Source organism: Cajanus cajan, chromosome 3, assembly GCF_000230855.2.
Source record: "Cajanus cajan strain Asha chromosome 3, NIPB_CcT2T_4, whole genome shotgun sequence".
Lineage (NCBI taxonomy): Eukaryota > Viridiplantae > Streptophyta > Magnoliopsida > Fabales > Fabaceae > Cajanus > Cajanus cajan.
The window spans coordinates 8190693-8210629 of NC_138519.1; the positions used below are offsets into that span (position 1 = coordinate 8190693).

The window sequence follows — 19937 nt, forward strand, 5'->3', positions numbered from 1 at the left end:
GAGAAGATGTTTTGGTGGCCTAAGATGACGGACGAAGTGGAGGAATTTGTGTATGCTTGCTGTGACACCCTCTACCCCGTTATTAATATACAACAAATGTAACAATAAAATATTTCTTATCTTCTTTTTGGGTAAATAAAATCTTTCATAGTTGACAAATATTTCAAATATAACAAGGTAGAAGATTCACATTCGTAACTCATAAATCATAACTCCAGTGTAAAAATTATAAAAGAAAAGAAGTTAAGATTTTCAATACAATTTAGTGTAACACAAGAAATCATATATATACAAATAATAATAAAGGAAATATAAATTAACTCCAGTAAAGGTGGCAGTGCCTCCTGGTTAGGAATTAATTTATACTCCCAAATCATATAATAAAAAATATAACAAAAATGTACATCTTGGTCTTTTATCAAGAACGTTCAAATTACAATTCTTAACATATATTTTCCTTGAATTATATATGTTATCTACGTTATTTCTTCGTTAGAAATTACAAAAGAAGAGAAACTAAAGTTATAAAAACAATAACATATTAAACTAAAATAACTATGCCCCGATGTCACATCCTATCAGAGCATGCCCAATTGAAGCCTTTAAGCCTCATCACCAACATCCTCATGATGCTGATCACCTGCAACATAATTTAAACATATACAAAAACAACAAGGGAGTGAGAAACATCTCACTCAGTTACAGGTGCAGAAATAAAGGCTAGATAGCACTCACACACACAACAAATATAAGTCACTTATAAATAATACACATACATCATCAATATCACATATATATTCATTTATCATGCAATGATGTCATGATCTTGACTTATAAATGCATGCATGTGGCGCCATAAGGAAGTTTCACATATCATCACTGGTGACCCTAAGGCACACCTGGTTACATCACTGGTGACCCAAAGGTACACCTGGTTACATCACTGGTGACCCTAAGGTACACCTGGTTACAAGTTACATCACTGGTGACCCTAAGATACACCTTGTTAGCATGTTACATCACTGGTATGCGGCCTCAGCGGCACACCTGTAATAATATATGCATATGATGCATGTCATACCATCATAATCTCATTGACTCAATATTTAACTTTTTACATGATTTCATTTAGTACATCATGTCCTCATTTGTCATAGTCTCATAATCATAGTTTGTCTCAATAGTCAATTCTTAGGTCTCATGTCATTTGTCCATATTTCACATGGTCATGTCATCAATACTCCTCTTAAGGTCCGCATAGGTATTCACAGAGATCCAGAGAGCATTCTTATTCATATTAAAACTCATTTATTATTAACATTAATTTCATATTCATTTATTACTTTCAACAAAGAACAAGGTAGAGTAAATAGAAAATCAGACAGAACAACGACACTTTCAACAAAAACAAAGTAGAATAAATAGAAAATCGGACAGAACAACGGCACCTTCAACAAAAAGCAAAGTAGAGTAAATAGAAATTTAGACAGAATAACGACAAAGGATTGGGGGCCAATCCGACAAACAACTATCCAACAATTATCCCTACACCCCTGAGCGAGGTTCTCACTCCCCCCCTTACCTGGATAAGCGGAGCTGAACTTAGGCAGAGCCTCCTCCTCTGGATTCCCTCTTCCTTTCTCTCTCTCTTTCTTTCTCTTTCTTTCTCTCTCTCTCTCTCTCTCTTCTCTTTCTCTCTCTAAAATTTCACTTTCTTCCTCTGTATAAAAAATTTCACCCCCCTGCCCCTATTTATAGGCAATCTGACGCACCCGGAACGGCCCGTACTGATTTCGGAACGGCCCGTTCCGGATCCTTCAAATCTGGGCAAAATTTGTAACTGGAACGGCCCGTTCCAAAATCGAAACGGCCCGTTCCCAAAAAACCAGAACGGCCCGTTCTGAAATCAGAACGGCCCGTTCTCAATCTCAGAAGAACGGCCCGTTCTCCTTCCGGAACGGCCCGTTCTCCATACCGGAACGGCCCGTTCCAAGGCCGTTCTGGGACTACAAAAACCTCACATTTTCAACATTTGGAACGGCCCGTTCCACTTTTGGAACGGCCCGTTCCAGAACCCAAAATACCCCTATAACTTTATTAAAATTACGAAAATGCCATTAAAATAATAATAAAAATTTGGGTGTTACAATTCTCCCCTCCTTTTAGAAATTTCGTCCCCGAAATTTACCTGAAAACAGAAATGGATGAGCTTCTCGCATCTTGCTTTCTAATTCCCATGTAGCACTTTCTTCAATATTTCCTCCCCAAACGACCTTAACCAAAGGGATTTCCTTTCCTCTTAGTTGTTTCACTCTCTTGTCATCAATCCTTAGAGGAACCGTTTCATAAGTAAGATTATCCTTCAACTGAATGTTGTCAGACTCAATGATATGGGAAGGATCATGGATATACTTTCTGAGTTGGGAAACATGAAAGACACTATGGAGATTTGAAAGAGATGGAGGCAAAGCAATTTGATAGGCCACTTCACCGATTCTTTTAAGAATTTGATAAGGACCAATGAAACGTGGAGTAAGCTTACGGGATTTCAGTGCTCTGCCTACTCCTGTCCAAGGAGTGACTTTAAGGAATACATGATCACCTTCTTTAAACTTAAGGTCTTTTCTCCTCTTGTCATTATAACTCTTTTGCCTACTCTGGGTTGCTCTCATCTTCTCTTGGATCATCTTAACCTGTTCAGTAGTTTGTTGAACTATCTCAGGTCCTAACATGACATTCTCTCCAGGTTCTACCCAACATAAAGGTGTTCTACATCTCCTACCATACAGAGCCTCATATGGTGCCATCCCAATACTAGAATGGTAGCTATTATTGTAGGTAAATTCTATCAAAGGTAGGAAACTATCCCAACTACCCCCACGTTCTAAGATGCAAGCCCTCAACAAGTCTTCCAAAGATTGTATGGTTCTCTCAGTTTGGCCATCTGTTTGGGGATGGTAAGCTGAACTCAATCTAAGCTTAGTGCCTAAAGCCTTATGCAAACTCTCCCAAAATCTAGAGGTGAACCTAGGATCTCTATCAGACACAATACTAGTAGGAACTCCATGCAACCTCACGATCTCACTGATGTACAACTTGGTTAACCTCTCCAAAGAGTACCTAATATTAATGGGAATAAAATGGGCAGACTTAGTCAATCTATCCACAATGACCCATATAGCATCCAAGTTCTTCACAGTCTTAGGTAACCCAACTACAAAATCCATAGAGATGCTATCCCACTTCCACACAGGCACATCTAAAGGTTGCATCAAACCTGAAGGTTTTTGGTGTTCTACCTTAGCTTTCTGACATACTAAGCAAGCATACACAAATTCCTCCACTTCCCTCTTCATCTTAGGCCACCAAAACATCTTCTTAAGGTCTTGGTACATCTTAGTGGCTCCTGGATGGATACTAAGGATACTCTTATGACCTTCTTCCAGGATTGCTCTCTTAAGTTCTGGCACACTAGGAATGCACAACCTATCCTTAAATCTTAAAACTCCATCCACTCCAATTCTAAACTCACTTTTCACAGCTTGATTCAACTTCTCTACCCGACTCAATAAGAAAGGATCCATCTTCTGACCTTCTCTAATCTCATCTATCAAGCTATTAGTCACTCTTAAAGCTCCCAACTTAATACTCTTAGAGGTCAACTGACACCCTAAGCTCATATCCCTAAACTCCTCAATCATTTGCATTTCCCTAATCATCAAGGAAGACATTCTCAAAGATTTTCTACTCAAAGCATCAGCTACAACATTAGCCTTGCCAGGGTGATAATTTAATTGAAAGTCATAATCCTTAAGAAACTCTAACCATCTCCTCTGCCTCATATTCAATTCCTTTTGGTCAAACAAGTACTTAAGGCTTTTATGGTCACTAAAAACCTCAAATCTAGACCCAAACAAGTAATGTCTCCACAACTTGAGCACAAAAACTATTGCAGCTAACTCAAGGTCATGGGTAGGATAGTTTTGCTCATGAATTTTAAGTTGTCTTGAAGCATAGGCTACTACCTTACCCTCCTGCATAAGTACTCCTCCTAAACCCAATTTAGAAGCATCACAAAATACCTCAAAAGTCTTACTAGGATCAGGTAATACTAACACAGGAGCACTAGTTAATCTCCTCTTAAGTTCTTGAAAACTTTCCTCACACTTAGAATCCCACACAAAAGGTTGGTCTTTCTTCGTCAGCTTAGTCAAAGGAAGAGCTAGCCTAGAGAAATTCTCTATGAACCTTCTGTAATAACCAGCTAGTCCTAGGAAACTCCTAATCTCAAATACTGATTTAGGTGTTCTCCACTCTAACACAGCTTCTACCTTAGCAGGATCTACAGCTATTCCACCCTTGGATATCACATATCCTAGAAAGTTCACACTATCCAACCAAAATTCACATTTTGACAATTTAGCATACAACTGTTTCTCCTTAAGGGTTTGAAGAACGATCCTAAGGTGCTCAACATGCTCTTCCCTAGTCTTGGAATACACTAGGATATCATCTATGAAGACCACTACAAATCTATCCAAGTAAGGGTGAAAGATCCTATTCATGTAGTCCATAAAAACACCAGGTGCATTAGTCACACCAAAAGGCATAACTAAATACTCATAGTGCCCATAGCGGGTTCTAAAGGCAGTCTTAGGAACATCCTCAGCTCTCACTCTAATCTGATGGTATCCTGACCTTAAATCTATCTTACTGAACACACAAGCTCCAACTAGTTGATCCATAAGGTCATCTATCCTAGGCAAAGGATACTTATTCTTAATGGTCACTTTATTCAGTTGCCTATAGTCTACGCACAACCTCATGCTCCCATCTTTCTTCTTAACCAACAAAACAGGCGCTCCCCAAGGCGAGACACTAGGCCTAATGAATTGTTTTCCTTGTAATTCCTCTATTTGTTTCTTAAGCTCAACTAACTCTGTAGGGGACATCCTATAGGGTGCTATAGATATAGGTGGGGTACCTGGTACTAAGTCTATGCTAAACTCAATCTCTCTCTCAGGTGGTAAACTAGACACATCCTTAGGAAATACTTCTGGAAATTCTCTCACTAAGGGAATCTCATCTAGCTTACTATCAGTCTCAAGTGTTAAAGAAGCTAAGATCATGTACACTTTTTCATTGTCTTTTAAACAAGTTTTAATGTCAGCAGCACTAAGAAATTCCGTACTCTTACATTCACCAAAGGAAATAGATTTCTCAAAGCAGTTTAAAAGGACATGGTGAGAAGATAACCAATCCATACCAAGAATTACATCTAATTGACTAAGAGGCAAACAAATTAAGTCAACTAGAAACTGCTTATCAGAAACTGTCAAAGGACATTTCAAACACACTAAGGATGTAGTCACAGGACCATTAGTAGGGGTTTCCACAACTAAATCAAAATCTAACAAAGACACAGGCAAATTCAATTTTTGGACACAAGAGACAGAAATAAAGGAATGAGTTGCACCAGAATCAAATAGTACAACAAAAGGAGTCTCAGCTATGAAACAAGTACCTTGTATCAAATTTTCTGACCGAGAAGCTTCAGCACCACTAAGAGCAAATACTCTCCCCACAGTCTTTGGACGCTCAGTTTGCGAACCCGATCCCATAACACGTGTTCTTTGTGATTCAGGACATTGGGTACTGATGTGACCTTTACCATTGCAGTTGAAGCAGGTAACTTCCCTGTCACGACACTCAGACTGATTATGACCAACAAGTCCACACTTCCAGCATCTTACTGAAGGAGTGGACACAGACCCTCCAACACTTCCAGTAGCACTAACAGTGGATCCTCTAGTAAGCAACTTACTTTTATTAGCAGCAGCTTTACTCCCTTGAAATCTATTAGAAGCGAAGTAAGGCTTACTCCTTCCCGAAGTACTAGAACTCACAGCACGGATAGGACCTCCAACTCCTTTATAAAAAGCAGCACGAGCACGGTTGTCATGATCATAAATGCTGCACTTATTGACCAGAGTGGGAAAGTGATATATCTCCTGATAGTTAATTGCAGTTTTCACTTCAGGACGCAGACCATTTACAAATTTTATGCATTTAGCTCTTTCACCACCCTCACCATGGTAGTGTGTGCAATAACGAACCAAAGCATCAAATTTGGCAGCATACACAGCCACTGTGTCGTTCCCTTGATTCAGCTCAAGGAATTCCATTTCTTTCCGACTTCTCACATCATCCGGGAAATACTTCTCAAGAAAGACCTTCTTGAAGTTGTCCCAATTCAAGTGCACCCCTCCATCAATCATCCTCCGAAGTGCTCCTTCCCACCAAAAATGAGCATCAGCAGTCAACATGAATGTGGCCAACTTCACCTTCTGAGCGATGGGACAATCCATAACATTGAAAATTTTTTCTATTTCTGTTAGCCAATTCATAGCAGCATCTGGGTCATATCCTCCTTTAAAGGTAGGTGGGTGATTTCGTTGAAATTGCTCCAACCAGTTAGGAGCGACCTCAGTCCTATTGTTATTATTCATAGCTTGTGCTAATGCTTGAAGAGCATCGGCAATCGCACGATCATTTCTACCAGCCATAGTCTAAGAAAATAATACAATCAATAAACATAATCAATCATCATACTATCATACCAACAAGTTTTACAATCAATTCAGTCCATCATTCATGTACCAAATAAACATAGTAAACCAAATAAGCATAGTAAACTCATAACTCACGGTCGATTAGATCAACCAGGCTCTGATACCACTAAATGTGACACCCTCTACCCCGTTATTAATATACAACAAATGTAACAATAAAATATTTCTTATCTTCTTTTTGGGTAAATAAAATCTTTCATAGTTGACAAATATTTCAAATATAACAAGGTAGAAGATTCACATTCGTAACTCATAAATCATAACTCCAGTGTAAAAATTATAAAAGAAAAGAAGTTAAGATTTTCAATACAATTTAGTGTAACACAAGAAATCATATATATACAAATAATAATAAAGGAAATATAAATTAACTCCAGTAAAGGTGGCAGTGCCTCCTGGTTAGGAATTAATTTATACTCCCAAATCATATAATAAAAAATATAACAAAAATGTACATCTTGGTCTTTTATCAAGAACGTTCAAATTACAATTCTTAACATATATTTTCCTTGAATTATATATGTTATCTACGTTATTTCTTCGTTAGAAATTACAAAAGAAGAGAAACTAAAGTTATAAAAACAATAACATATTAAACTAAAATAACTATGCCCCGATGTCACATCCTATCAGAGCATGCCCAATTGAAGCCTTTAAGCCTCATCACCAACATCCTCATGATGCTGATCACCTGCAACATAATTTAAACATATACAAAAACAACAAGGGAGTGAGAAACATCTCACTCAGTTACAGGTGCAGAAATAAAGGCTAGATAGCACTCACACACACAACAAATATAAGTCACTTATAAATAATACACATACATCATCAATATCACATATATATTCATTTATCATGCAATGATGTCATGATCTTGACTTATAAATGCATGCATGTGGCGCCATAAGGAAGTTTCACATATCATCACTGGTGACCCTAAGGCACACCTGGTTACATCACTGGTGACCCAAAGGTACACCTGGTTACATCACTGGTGACCCTAAGGTACACCTGGTTACAAGTTACATCACTGGTGACCCTAAGATACACCTTGTTAGCATGTTACATCACTGGTATGCGGCCTCAGCGGCACACCTGTAATAATATATGCATATGATGCATGTCATACCATCATAATCTCATTGACTCAATATTTAACTTTTTACATGATTTCATTTAGTACATCATGTCCTCATTTGTCATAGTCTCATAATCATAGTTTGTCTCAATAGTCAATTCTTAGGTCTCATGTCATTTGTCCATATTTCACATGGTCATGTCATCAATACTCCTCTTAAGGTCCGCATAGGTATTCACAGAGATCCAGAGAGCATTCTTATTCATATTAAAACTCATTTATTATTAACATTAATTTCATATTCATTTATTACTTTCAACAAAGAACAAGGTAGAGTAAATAGAAAATCAGACAGAACAACGGCACTTTCAACAAAAACAAAGTAGAATAAATAGAAAATCGGACAGAACAACGGCACCTTCAACAAAAAGCAAAGTAGAGTAAATAGAAATTTAGACAGAATAACGACAAAGGATTGGGGGCCAATCCGACAAACAACTATCCAACAATTATCCCTACACCCCTGAGCGAGGTTCTCACTCCCCCCCTTACCTGGATAAGCGGAGCTGAACTTAGGCAGAGCCTCCTCCTCTGGATTCCCTCTTCCTTTCTCTCTCTCTTTCTTTCTCTTTTTTTCTCTCTCTCTCTCTCTCTCTTCTCTTTCTCTCTCTAAAATTTCACTTTCTTCCTCTGTATAAAAAATTTCACCCCCCCTGCCCCTATTTATAGGCAATCTGACGCACCCGGAACGGCCCGTACTGATTTTGGAACGGCCCGTTCCGGATCCTTCAAATCTGGGCAAAATTTGTAACTGGAACGGCCCGTTCCAAAATCGAAACGGCCCGTTCCCAAAAAACCAGAACGGCCCGTTCTGAAATCAGAACGGCCCGTTCTCAATCTCAGAAGAACGGCCCGTTCTCCTTCCGGAACGGCCCGTTCTCCATACCGGAACGGCCCGTTCCAAGGCCGTCCTGGGACTACAAAAACCTCACATTTTCAACATTTGGAACGGCCCGTTCCACTTTTGGAACGGCCCGTTCCAGAACCCAAAATACCCCTATAACTTTATTAAAATTACGAAAATGCCAGTAAAATAATAATAAAAATTTGGGTGTTACACTTGCTTAGTATGTTAGAAAGTTAAGGTAGAACACCAAAAACTTTCAGATTTAATACAACCTTTAGACGTTCTAATTTGAAAATAAGATTCTGTATCTATGGATTTAGTTGTAGTTATGTATGATATTCTTAAGAAATTTGATCTTATTTGGATTAATGGATAGGCTTACCAGGTCTGCTCACCTTGAACTTATTAACATTAGACATTTCTTGGAGAGATTGATAGAGTTGTACATCAATAAGGAAATTTTGAAGAAAGTGCTACATGGGAGTTAGAAAGCAAGATGCGAGAAACTTATCTATTTTTGTTTTCAGGTAAATTTCGGGGACGAAATTTCTAAAAGGAGGGGAGAATTGTAACACCCCAATTTCCTTAAAAGGATATTTTTATTAGTAATGGCATTTTCGTAATTATTGATGGCATTTTCGTAATTTTATAAAGGTATTAGGGGCATTTGAGTAACTCGGAACGGGCTGTTCCGAAAGTGGAACGGGCCGTTTTGAGCATTTAAAATAAGCTAAAATTTTAGGTTGGGAACGGGCCCAGAACGGGCCGTTCCAACAAGGAGAACGGGCCGTTCCGGAGGGAGAACGGGCCGTTCTGCTGGGTTTGAGAACGGCCGTTCTGGTTTCAGAACGGGCCGTTCTGCTTTTTGAGAACGGGCCGTTCCGGTTTTGGAACGGGCCGTTCCAGTTGAGAAATTTGCCCACGTTTGAAGGATCCGGAACGGGCCGTTCCGAAATCAGTACGGCCGTTCCGGTTGCGCCAGGAGGCCTATAAATAGGGGCAGGGGTGAAAATTTTATATTCAGTAAGAAAGTGAAATCCTAGAGAGAGAAAGAGAAGAGAGAGAGAGAGAGAGAGAGAGAGAGAAAGAAAGAAAGAAAGAGAGAGAAAAGGAAAAGAAAGAGGGGATCCAGAGGAGGAGGTCCTGCCCAAGTTCCAACTCCGCCTATCCAGGTAAGGGGGGAGTGAGAACCTCGCTCAGGGGTATGGGGATAATTGTTGGATAGTTGTTTGTCGGATTGGCCCCCAATCCTTTGTCGTTATTCTGTTTAATTTCTATTTACTCTACTTTGCTTTTTGTTGAAGGTGCCGTTGTTCTGTCTAAATTTCTATTTACTCTACTTTGCTTTTTGTTGAAGGTGTCGTTGTTCTGTCCGATTTTCTATTTATTCTACTTTGTTTTTATTGAAAGTGCCGTTGTTCTGTCTGATTTTCTATTTACTCTACCTTTTTCTTTGTTGAAGTAATAAATGAATATGAAATTAATGTTAATAATACATGAGTTTTAATATGAATAAGAATGCTCTCTGAATCTCTGTGAATACCTATGCGGACCTTATGAGGAGTATTGATGACATGACCATGTGAAATATGGACAAATGACATGAGACCTAAGAATTGACTATTGAGACAAACTATGATTATGAGACTATGACAAATGAGGACATAATGTACTAAATGAAATTCTGTAATAAGTTAAATGTTGAGTTCATGAAATAATGAATGTATGACATGCATCATATGCATATCTTATTCCAGGTGTGCCGCTGAGGCCGCATACCAGTGATGTAACCAGGTGTACCTTAGGGTCACCGACAGTTGATGCTAACAAGGTGTACCTTAGGGTCACCGACAGTTGATGCTAACAAGGTGTACCTTAGGGTCACCGACAGTTGATGATATGCTAACCAGGTGTACTTTAGGGTCACCGACAGTTGATGATATGCTAACCAGGTGTACTTTAGGGTCACCGACAGTTGATGATATGCTAACCAGGTGTACCTTAGGGTCACCGACAGTTGTGCAGGTGTGCCTTAGGGTCACCAGTGATGATATGTGAAACTTCCTTATGGCGCCACATGCATGCATTTATGAGATGAGTCCATGACATCATTGCATGATAAATGAATGTATTTGTAATATTGATGATGTATGTGTATTGTTTACATGTGACTTATATTTGTTGTGTGAGTGTGGGTGCTATCTAACCTTTATTCTTCACCTGAAACTGAGTGAGATGTTTCTCACTCCCTTGTTGTTTTTGTATATGTTTTAAATTATGTTGCAGATGATCAGCATCATGGGGATGTTGGTGATGAGGCTTAAAGGCATCAGTGGGGCATGCTCTGATAGGATGTGACGTCGGGCATAGCTAGGTTTATTTTGGATGTTATTATATTAAAAAGCTTTAATTTTCTCTTCTTATGTAATTTTGAACGTTCCTGAGAAAAGACCAAAATGTACATCTTTATTATACTATTTTATTATATGATTTCAAAGTTATAAATTAATTCCTAACTAGGAGGCTCTGCCACCTTTGCTGGAATTAATCTATATTTTCCTTTATATGATTTCTTGAATCTTAATACTTATATGTTGACTTTTTATGATTGATGAGTTACGAATGTGAATCTTCTACCTTATAATATTTGAAACAATTGTTTTATACATGAAAGATGTTATTAAACTATGAAAGATTTTATTTACCCAAAAAGAAAAAAAAAAGAAATCTTTCTTATTATTTAATTGTGAATTGATGATGGGGTAGAGGGTGTCACACATCGAATTTCTTGAAGGCCAACGGAATTAGGCTTTATCAATTCGGGATCCACGGGTGTAAGGTTTGTATTATTCATCTCTTCTAAATTCTCATCATCGTTGGAATTTTTATGGGTATTTCTCAATAATTGGTATTTTGCATACTAAAGACAAAACAAAAATTAACTATAACTTCCAACAATTAGTTATTTTATACATTTTTAACTAAATATGTAAGTTTAGTACTTTTTAACAATGATTTCTATTTTTCATTATTTTTTTAACGATTTTAAATTTACATAACATATTAAAAATATAATTTTAAATTATGACTAACTCTTATTTGTATTTAATTTTTAATAGTGTCAAAATTTCAAATATTCATTTTAAAACTTAGAATCAAATAAATTTAGCCAAAAATTTTAAATAATAAATTAAAGTTATTAATTTTAAATTTTGATTTAATAAAAAAATTTCAAAATTAAAATTCAAAATATTTCTACAATAAATTATTAAGTTTAGTCATTTTTATACCATGTAATTATGTTAATAATTTATAGAGTAAATATTAAATTTGGTCATTTTATAAAATAAATTATGTTAACTCATTATTTTTAAATATATATATATATATATATAATTAAAATTAAAAATAATAAAGTAAATATTTTTCTCCAATTTATTCTGTTTTTACCATGAAACTATGTTAATTTCTGAACTTATTTTTTTAATATCATAACAACCGTTGCTTAAATTTTAAAATTTAAAATTTAAAATTTAAATTTTAAAATTTAAAATTTAAAATTTAAATTTTAAAATTTAAAATTTAAAATTTAAAATTTAAAATTTAAAATTTAAAATTTAAAATTTACAATTTAAAATTTAAAATTTAAAATTTAAAATTTAAAATTTAAAATTTAAAATTTAAAATTTAAAATTTAAAATTTAAAATTTAAAATTTAAAATTTAAAATTTAAAATTTAAAATTTAAAATTTAAAATTTAAAATTTAAAATTTAAAATTTAAAATTTAAAATTTAAAATTTAAAATTTAAAATTTAAAATTTAAAATTTAAAATTTAAAATTTAAAATTTAAAATTTAAAATTTAAAATTTAAAATATAAAATTTAAAATTTAAAATTTGAAATTTAAAATTTAAAATTTAAAATTTAAAATTTAAAATCTAAAATCTAAAATTTAAAATCTAAAATTTAAAATTTAAAATTTAAAATCTAAAATCTAAAATCTAAAATCTAAAATCTACAAACTAAAATTTAAAATTTAAAATCTATAATCTAAAATGTAAAATTTAAAATTTAAAATTTAAAATTAAAATTTAAAATTTAAAATCTAAAGCTTAAAATCTAAAATCTAAAATTGAAAATGAAAATCTAAAATCTAAAATCTAAAATCTAAAATCTAGAATTTAAAATTTGATTTAAAATTTAAAATTTAAAGTTTAAAATTTAAAATTTAAATTTTAAATTTTAAATTTAAAATTTAAAATTTAAAATAAAATTTAAAAATTTAAATTTTAAAATCTAAAGTTTAAAATTTTAAATTATAAATTTAAAGTTAAAAGTTTAAAATTTAAAATTTAAAATTTAAAATCTAAAGTCTAAAATTTGAAATTTAAAATCTAAAATTTAATATTTAAATTTAAAATTTTAAAAGTTAAAATTTAAAATTTGTAATTTAGAATTTAAAATTTAAAATTTAAAATTTAAGATTATTAATTAAAAATTAGGCATATATTAAATTTGAATTCTTAATAAAATATAGATATTTTATACATACTAGCGGGGCCGAGGCACTTCGTGCCTCTATATGAATTTTATCTGTAACTTTAAAATAAAGCATGGATTGAATGAATTCATTCTTGACATATAATTGTATAAATAATTTTACACAATATAATATGATTAATTCAATCATTGTTTATTGATGAAATGCATAATAATTAAAACATAATAGAAGGCGAATTCATATAAAAGAAAAATTTATGTTCTACACAGTTATATTTGTAATGATGGATTAAAATAATATATATAATAATCACATGCAATTTTTCCATCAAAAATTTTTTTTAATAGGAAGATCAAATAATGATTTCGCTTCAGGACGATTTTTAGCTTCCCTGCAAATTATGAACGAAATTAATGATATTAAATGTCAATAAATAATAAACAACATTTTAAATAATTAATAATTAAATTGCATAATGACATACCTTTCGAGAATAAATTTTAATTCTTTATAAAATACATCATCCATAATTTCTTTAACTTTAAAAAAATGCATAAACAAATAATAGAGTGTCAAGTATCAATATGAGAGATTTAATATTTGATGTAAATTTTTATAGGTTATTAAAAAAATTACCACAACCTCAAAAATGGAGATATCTTTATGACCCGTATTATTTTATATTATTTTTATTTATTAATTACCATATATTATACATGCGCGCCCACGCGCGCGCACACACACGTATATATATATTTTTTACTTTTATTAAAATCCATGATCACTTTCTTAAATAACACAGAATTGCCATCTCAATTCTCACGAGCACATAATAGTGCTAGAAGTTTTCAAAATACCATGAGAATGACTAATTCTCAATTACCAACTCCAAGTACATGTAGACGATGTCAAGCACAACTATTTTATCATGAATCAAAAGATATGTGCTGCTCTGGTGGAAAAGTTAATTTTACACAATATAATGCTACTCAAGAGTTGCTTGATATTTTTCTGGACTCTACATCTGAATGGAAACATTTTAGAAAACATATTAGAAGTTACAACCATGTACTTTCATTCACTTCACTTGGTTTTCATCTTGATAAAAATGTTGGACCGAATGGATGTGGTATATATACTTTTCGTGCTCAAGGTTCAATATATCACAATATTGGAGGATTCTATCCAAATGAGGGTTGTAGGCCACGATTCTTGCAATTGTACATCTATGACACAGATCATGAATTACAAAATAGGATGCTTGAAAACCCTCAACTTCATCAATCCATAGTTTCTAAGTTGCAACAAATACTACATCAGTGCAATCCTTTTGTGCATGTATTTAAACAACTTGCACTACGATCAAATGTTCACGAATGTAGTCTACTTATTAAAGAACGTCCTGATAATCAACCACAATATCATCTTCCAACCGCTTCACAAGTTGCCGCAATTATTGTTGGTGGAGATACAGAATCACTGTCACGTGGACGAGATATCAATTTGCTCAGTCATGATGGTAATTTGGTGAACATTCAAGAAACAGTAGGCTATTATGATCCACTGCAATATCCTTTATTATTACCTTTTGGGACATATGGTTGGGATTTCAACATCAAAGATGATAAAGGACAAAATATATCATGTCGAGAATATTATAGTTACATCCTTCAGGTATTTTTCCTATATACTATAAAAATATATGTAAAAATTAAATTATGAAGTGTTAACTAATACCTGTGTTGTAGATTCGTCCAAATGATCAATCTACATTGTTAAAGTCTGGTAGACTTTTACAACAATATGTTGTAGACAACTATGTGAAAATTGAATTAGGGAGGTTAAGGTGGATTCGAAACCATCAGAATAATATTCGTGCTGAAGTATACCAAGGTTTGCAAGATGCTTTACATGAAGGAGAAACTATTGGAGGTAATCCACATAATATTTATGAATTTCATATTTATTTCAATAATTTTCATTCTGATTTACCAAAACTAACAAATTAAAATTATTATTGTAGAAAATATCGGTAAACGAACAATATTACCATCATCATTTATTGGTAGTCGTCGTGACTTGACACAACGTTATGAAGATGAAATGGCTATTGTGTTAATGATGGTAAATCGGACATTTTCCTCATAATGACATGTAATCCTTCTTGGAGCGAAATATCATCTCAATTAGGCCCTTATCAAACACCACAAGATCGTCCAGACTTGCTGACAAGAATATTTCGATCAAAATTTGAGCAATTGAAGGAGGATGTCATTAATAAAGGGGTCGTAGGAAAGGTAAAAAGTTACATGTATGTGACAGAATTTCAAAAGCGTGGACTGCAACATGTACATATGTTGTTGATCTTAGAAAGTAATGACAAATTACGTGACCCTGAAGATTATGATAGCGTTGTGAGGGCAGAAATACCTAAATTTGAAGATGAACCACAATTGCATGAGGTTGTACTAAATCACATGATTTATGGGCCTTGCGGAACTTTGAATCCCAATTCTCCATGTATGAAGAATGGTCAGTGCAAAAAAATGTATCTAAAATAATTTTAGCAAGAGACACGCCAAGGTCATGATTCATACCCACAATATAGAAGACGATTTAACCACCCAGTATCTGTTAATAGAAATGTCACACTATTGATAACAGATGGGTGGTTCCTTATAACCCTTGGTTACTCTTAAAGTACAACTGTCATATAAATGTGGAAGTATGCAGTAGCATCAAAAGTATTAAGTATTTATATAAATATGTCTACAAAGGTCCAGATCGAATATCAATGGAGGTTTGTAGAGGTTCAAATTTAGATGAGGTTCAACAATATATTGATGCAAGATGGATTTGTGCTCCAGAAGCTTTGTGGAAGATATTTAGATTTACTCTTTATCGAATATATCCATCTGTTGAAAGATTACAAATTCACTTACCAAATCGCCAACAAGTGCGATTTTATAATCATCAAAAAATCACTGATGTTCTAAACAATGACCATAACTCTAAAACAATGTTGATACAGTTCTTTGCCCTAAATCGCAGAGATCCAAATTCAAGGGGTTATTGGTACAGAGAGATTCCAGAACATTATTGTTGGCATAGGGGGGATAAGGAATGGTATCGAAGAAGGTCACCAAAGAAAGTCATTGGTAGGATTTATACAGTATCTCCTTCAAAAGGTGAAAAATTCTACCTACGCGTTCTATTATCTCATTTAAAAGGTCCAATGAGTTGGGAAGATATGCTTTCACCAAATGGAACATGTTTTACCACATTCAAGAAAGCGGCTGAGCATTAGGGCTTTTTAGAAAGTGATAATAGTATTCATGAATGCTTAGTTGAAGCATCAAGTCTACGAATGCCTTATGCTTTAAGGAGTTTGTTTGTAACGATATTAATCTTTTGTGAACCAACCAATGTTAGACAACTTTTGGATGATTTTTACCTCTACATGATGGAAGACTATCCTTCAACAAGCGTTGCTGCGACAACAAGTTTCATTAACATCTTATTACAGGATTTGAATGACCTTTTGATTCAACATGGAAAACAAATCACAGATTATGATTTGCCAACAATAACAATGGAGAATACTCATAGTTCTTTGATGCCAAGGGTTATACAAGAGGAGTTATCCATCCAGGTAGATAATGAAGATGTAGAATCTGTGATTAAATTAAATAATGATCAATTAATTGCATTCAATGCCATTACGGAGGTTATCAACAATAAACAAAGTCAAGTTTTCTTTGTCGATGGACCAGGAGGAACAGGTAAAATATTCCTTTATCGCACTATAATTGCAAATGTGAGAAGCAAGGGACAAATTGTTTTAGCAACTGCATCATCTGGTATAGTTGCCACACTATTACCTGGTGGTCGAACTGCACATTCTAGATTTAAGATACCAATCAATGTAGAGGCAGATTCATTTTGTTCAATAAGTAAACAGTTTGATCTGGCGAAACTAATTAGAGAAACCACAACAATCATTTGGGATGAAGCACCCATGACAAATAGATATGCTTTGGAAGCATTAGACATAACATTAAAGGATATTCTAGATTGTAATGCTCCATTTGGTGGTAAAATTATGATATTGGGAGGGGATTTTCGTCAGGTGCTTCCTGTTGTTCCAAAGGGTACTAAGGCACAAATGATATATGTATGTATCGTTAAGTCTCATTTATGGCCTATGACAAAGGTTTTACATTTGAGACAAAACATGCAATCATTACAAGATCCTAATTTTGCAAAATATCTTATGCGCATTGGAGATGGTAATGAACCTACCAAATTGGATGATATGGTCAAAGTTCCCCATCAAATTGAAATAACATGGGAAGGGGAAAATTCGATACAAAAACTTATTCGTGACACATTTCCACATTTAGAATCTCATACATGGGATGCTTCTTATATGGTAGAAAGAGCCATACTAACACCAAAAAATGAGGATGTTCAAAAGCTTAATGACATTATCATCAACCATTTCCTAGGAGAAGAACGACATTTGTTATCATTTGATGAGGTTGAAGGGGACACACAACTTATATCAACAAGAATACTTGCACTTTATTACTCCAGGTGGTTTTCCACCACATAATTTGAAGGTTAAAAAAGGTGCACCGTTGATGTTGTTGCGAAACATAGATCCTAAAGCTGGCTTATGTAATGGAACAAGGTTATTATGCCGTGGATTCTTTATGAATATGTTGGATGTTGAAATCCTAACAGGTCATAATGCTGGAAAGAGATTTTTTTTGCCCCGGATTAAACATAAGACAACAGAAAGTGCAGGACTTCCCTTTGTACTTATTAGGAAGCAATTTCCTATGAAACTAAGTTTTGCAATTATCATAAATAAGTCACAGGGACAAACAATACCCAATGTTGGAATTTATCTTCCGCGACATATTTTTGGTCATGGTCAATTATATGTTGCTTTGTCAAGAGGTGTTTCTCAAGCTTCAACGAAAATTCTTATTAAAGAAGGAAAACTTGAAGGGGAAGATGGAAACTTTACAAAAAATATTGTTTTTAAAGAAATTTTGTTATCTCAAAATCAGGTGTTGCCCCTTTTAATTTATAATAATGATGGATTTAGATTAATACTTGATAATGATATACAAAAACTAAATTTTGTGTCTTTTATTTTTTTATCTACAGTCAAATTAAGATTCAAGGAGATCCTCCAGTTATATGAAGAGATCAATAGAAAGAATTTGAATATGTATTTTGACAAACAGGTAAGTGATAACATATTTATTCACTTTTTATTATGAAACTTTATTATCATCTATTTTTCATTATATTACTTATATTTACTAGGAGAATAACTTTGAAAAATTATGGAATATTTGGAAGGACAAGTATTCACTCTCAACAATTTCTCTCATATTGACAACAAGGTTCAACTTAATTCATGGTTAGACTTCATATTTTGTTATTGCTTATCTATTTAAATTGTATTTTCTTTGTGGCAGGTTCATCGTTTAAAAGTATATTCTATTGGGTGGAGTTCTACAGTAATAGTATATAAAACCCAACTTTGGAAAATAGTGAAAAAAGAATTGTTGTCTCAAAAATTAGAAAGGTAATATAATAATATGGTTCTAAAAATATTTTATATGTGATAATTTCATATATATAAAAATATAGTTGTATTATTACCTAATTTAAATAAATTCTAACTCATATTTTTTACTATAATAGGACACTTGAAAATGCAAGATCGAGTAATATCTGTCATATTAACAACTTTCATGCAAAACAAGATATCTCCATTTTTGAGGTTGTGGTAATTTTTTTAATAACCTATAAAAATTTACATCAAATATTAAATCTCTCATATTGATACTTGACACTCTATTATTTGTTTATGGAGTTTTTTAAAGTTAAAGAAATTATGGATGATGTATTTTATAAAGAATTAAAATTTATTCTCGAAAGGTATGTCATTATGCAATTTAATTATTAATTATTTAAAATGTTGTTTATTATTTATTGACATTTAATATCATTAATTTCGTTCATAATTTGCAGGGAAGCTAAAAATCTTCCTGAAGCGAAATCATTATTTGATCTTCCTATTAAAAAAAATTTATGATGGAAAAATTGCATGTGATTATTATATATATTATTTTAATCCATCATTACAAATATAACTATGTAGAACATAAATTTTTCTTTTATATGAATTCGCCTTCTATTATGTTTTAATTATTATGCACTTCATCAATGAACAATGATTGAATTAATCATATTATATTGTGTAAAATTATTTATACAATTATATGTGAAGAATGAATTCATTCAATCCATGCGTTATTTTAAAGTTACAGATAAAATTCATATAGAGGCACGAAGTGCCTTGGCCCCGCTAGTATATATAGAGAGAGAGGAGGAGGAAGAATCAAATGACTCACAAAGTAACTCTTAATAAAGTTACTCCGCTCAATAACTCATGGTATATGTTGAATGTTATCGATCTAATTATTAAATTAAAAGTTATTAAATTTTACTAATAATTATTATAGAAAATATTGATTAGTTTTGGAATAAATTATTTGCAAACAATATAGTTGCAAAATTAATTATTTTAAATTATTTAACTAGAATCTTATTAATAATTTACTATATGATTTTGATATTTTTGTATAACTAATATATGGCTTTAAACTTGATATGAAAATATTATTATATAACTTGATAAGATTTTAAATTAGTATTTTATTAATGGTTGATAATTAGAAAATATAACAAGGATAAATACATTTTTTGAATTTTATTTCTTAGATTTAAGA

At 33.1% G+C, this 19937-nt stretch overlaps 2 protein-coding genes and 1 pseudogene across 2 annotated transcripts; 2 read left to right on the forward strand and 1 right to left on the reverse strand.

Moving 5' to 3' along the window:
• Positions 1–243: 243 nt before the first annotated feature.
• Positions 244–8348, reverse strand: LOC145955508 (uncharacterized). Its single transcript, XM_083070329.1, has 3 exons — positions 8266–8348; positions 5525–7323; positions 244–640 (listed from the first exon to the last, which is right to left on the reverse strand). The coding sequence occupies exons 2-3, from the start codon at positions 6564–6566 to the stop codon at positions 603–605; spliced, it is 1080 nt and encodes a 359-aa protein (XP_082926455.1). The 5' UTR covers positions 6567–7323; positions 8266–8348; the 3' UTR covers positions 244–602.
• Positions 8349–13980: 5632 nt separating this feature from the next.
• Positions 13981–16429, forward strand: LOC145956015 (uncharacterized). Its single transcript, XM_083071568.1, has 5 exons — positions 13981–14796; positions 14871–15054; positions 15146–15246; positions 15387–15670; positions 15787–16429. The coding sequence occupies exons 1-5, from the start codon at positions 13981–13983 to the stop codon at positions 16427–16429; spliced, it is 2028 nt and encodes a 675-aa protein (XP_082927694.1).
• Positions 16430–16489: 60 nt separating this feature from the next.
• Positions 16490–19081, forward strand: LOC109791866 (uncharacterized; annotated as a pseudogene).
• The last annotated feature ends 856 nt before the right edge of the window (positions 19082–19937 follow it).

Bases quoted from the DNA above. Each gene is read 5' to 3' on its own strand.
- LOC145955508 (XM_083070329.1), bottom strand. From the start codon at position 6,566: ATGGCTGGTAGAAATGATCGTGCGATTGCCGATGCTCTTCAAGCATTA. The intron at 641-5,524 runs GTACTTGTTTCA...ATTATGTTGCAG, and splicing joins GTCAGAAAATTTGATACAAG to GTGATCAGCATCATGAGGAT.
- LOC145956015 (XM_083071568.1), top strand. From the start codon at position 13,981: ATGAGAATGACTAATTCTCAATTACCAACTCCAAGTACATGTAGACGA. The intron at 15,247-15,386 runs GTAAATCGGACA...GAGCAATTGAAG, and splicing joins TGGCTATTGTGTTAATGATG to GAGGATGTCATTAATAAAGG. The intron at 15,671-15,786 runs GTATCTAAAATA...TATTGATAACAG, and splicing joins AATGGTCAGTGCAAAAAAAT to ATGGGTGGTTCCTTATAACC.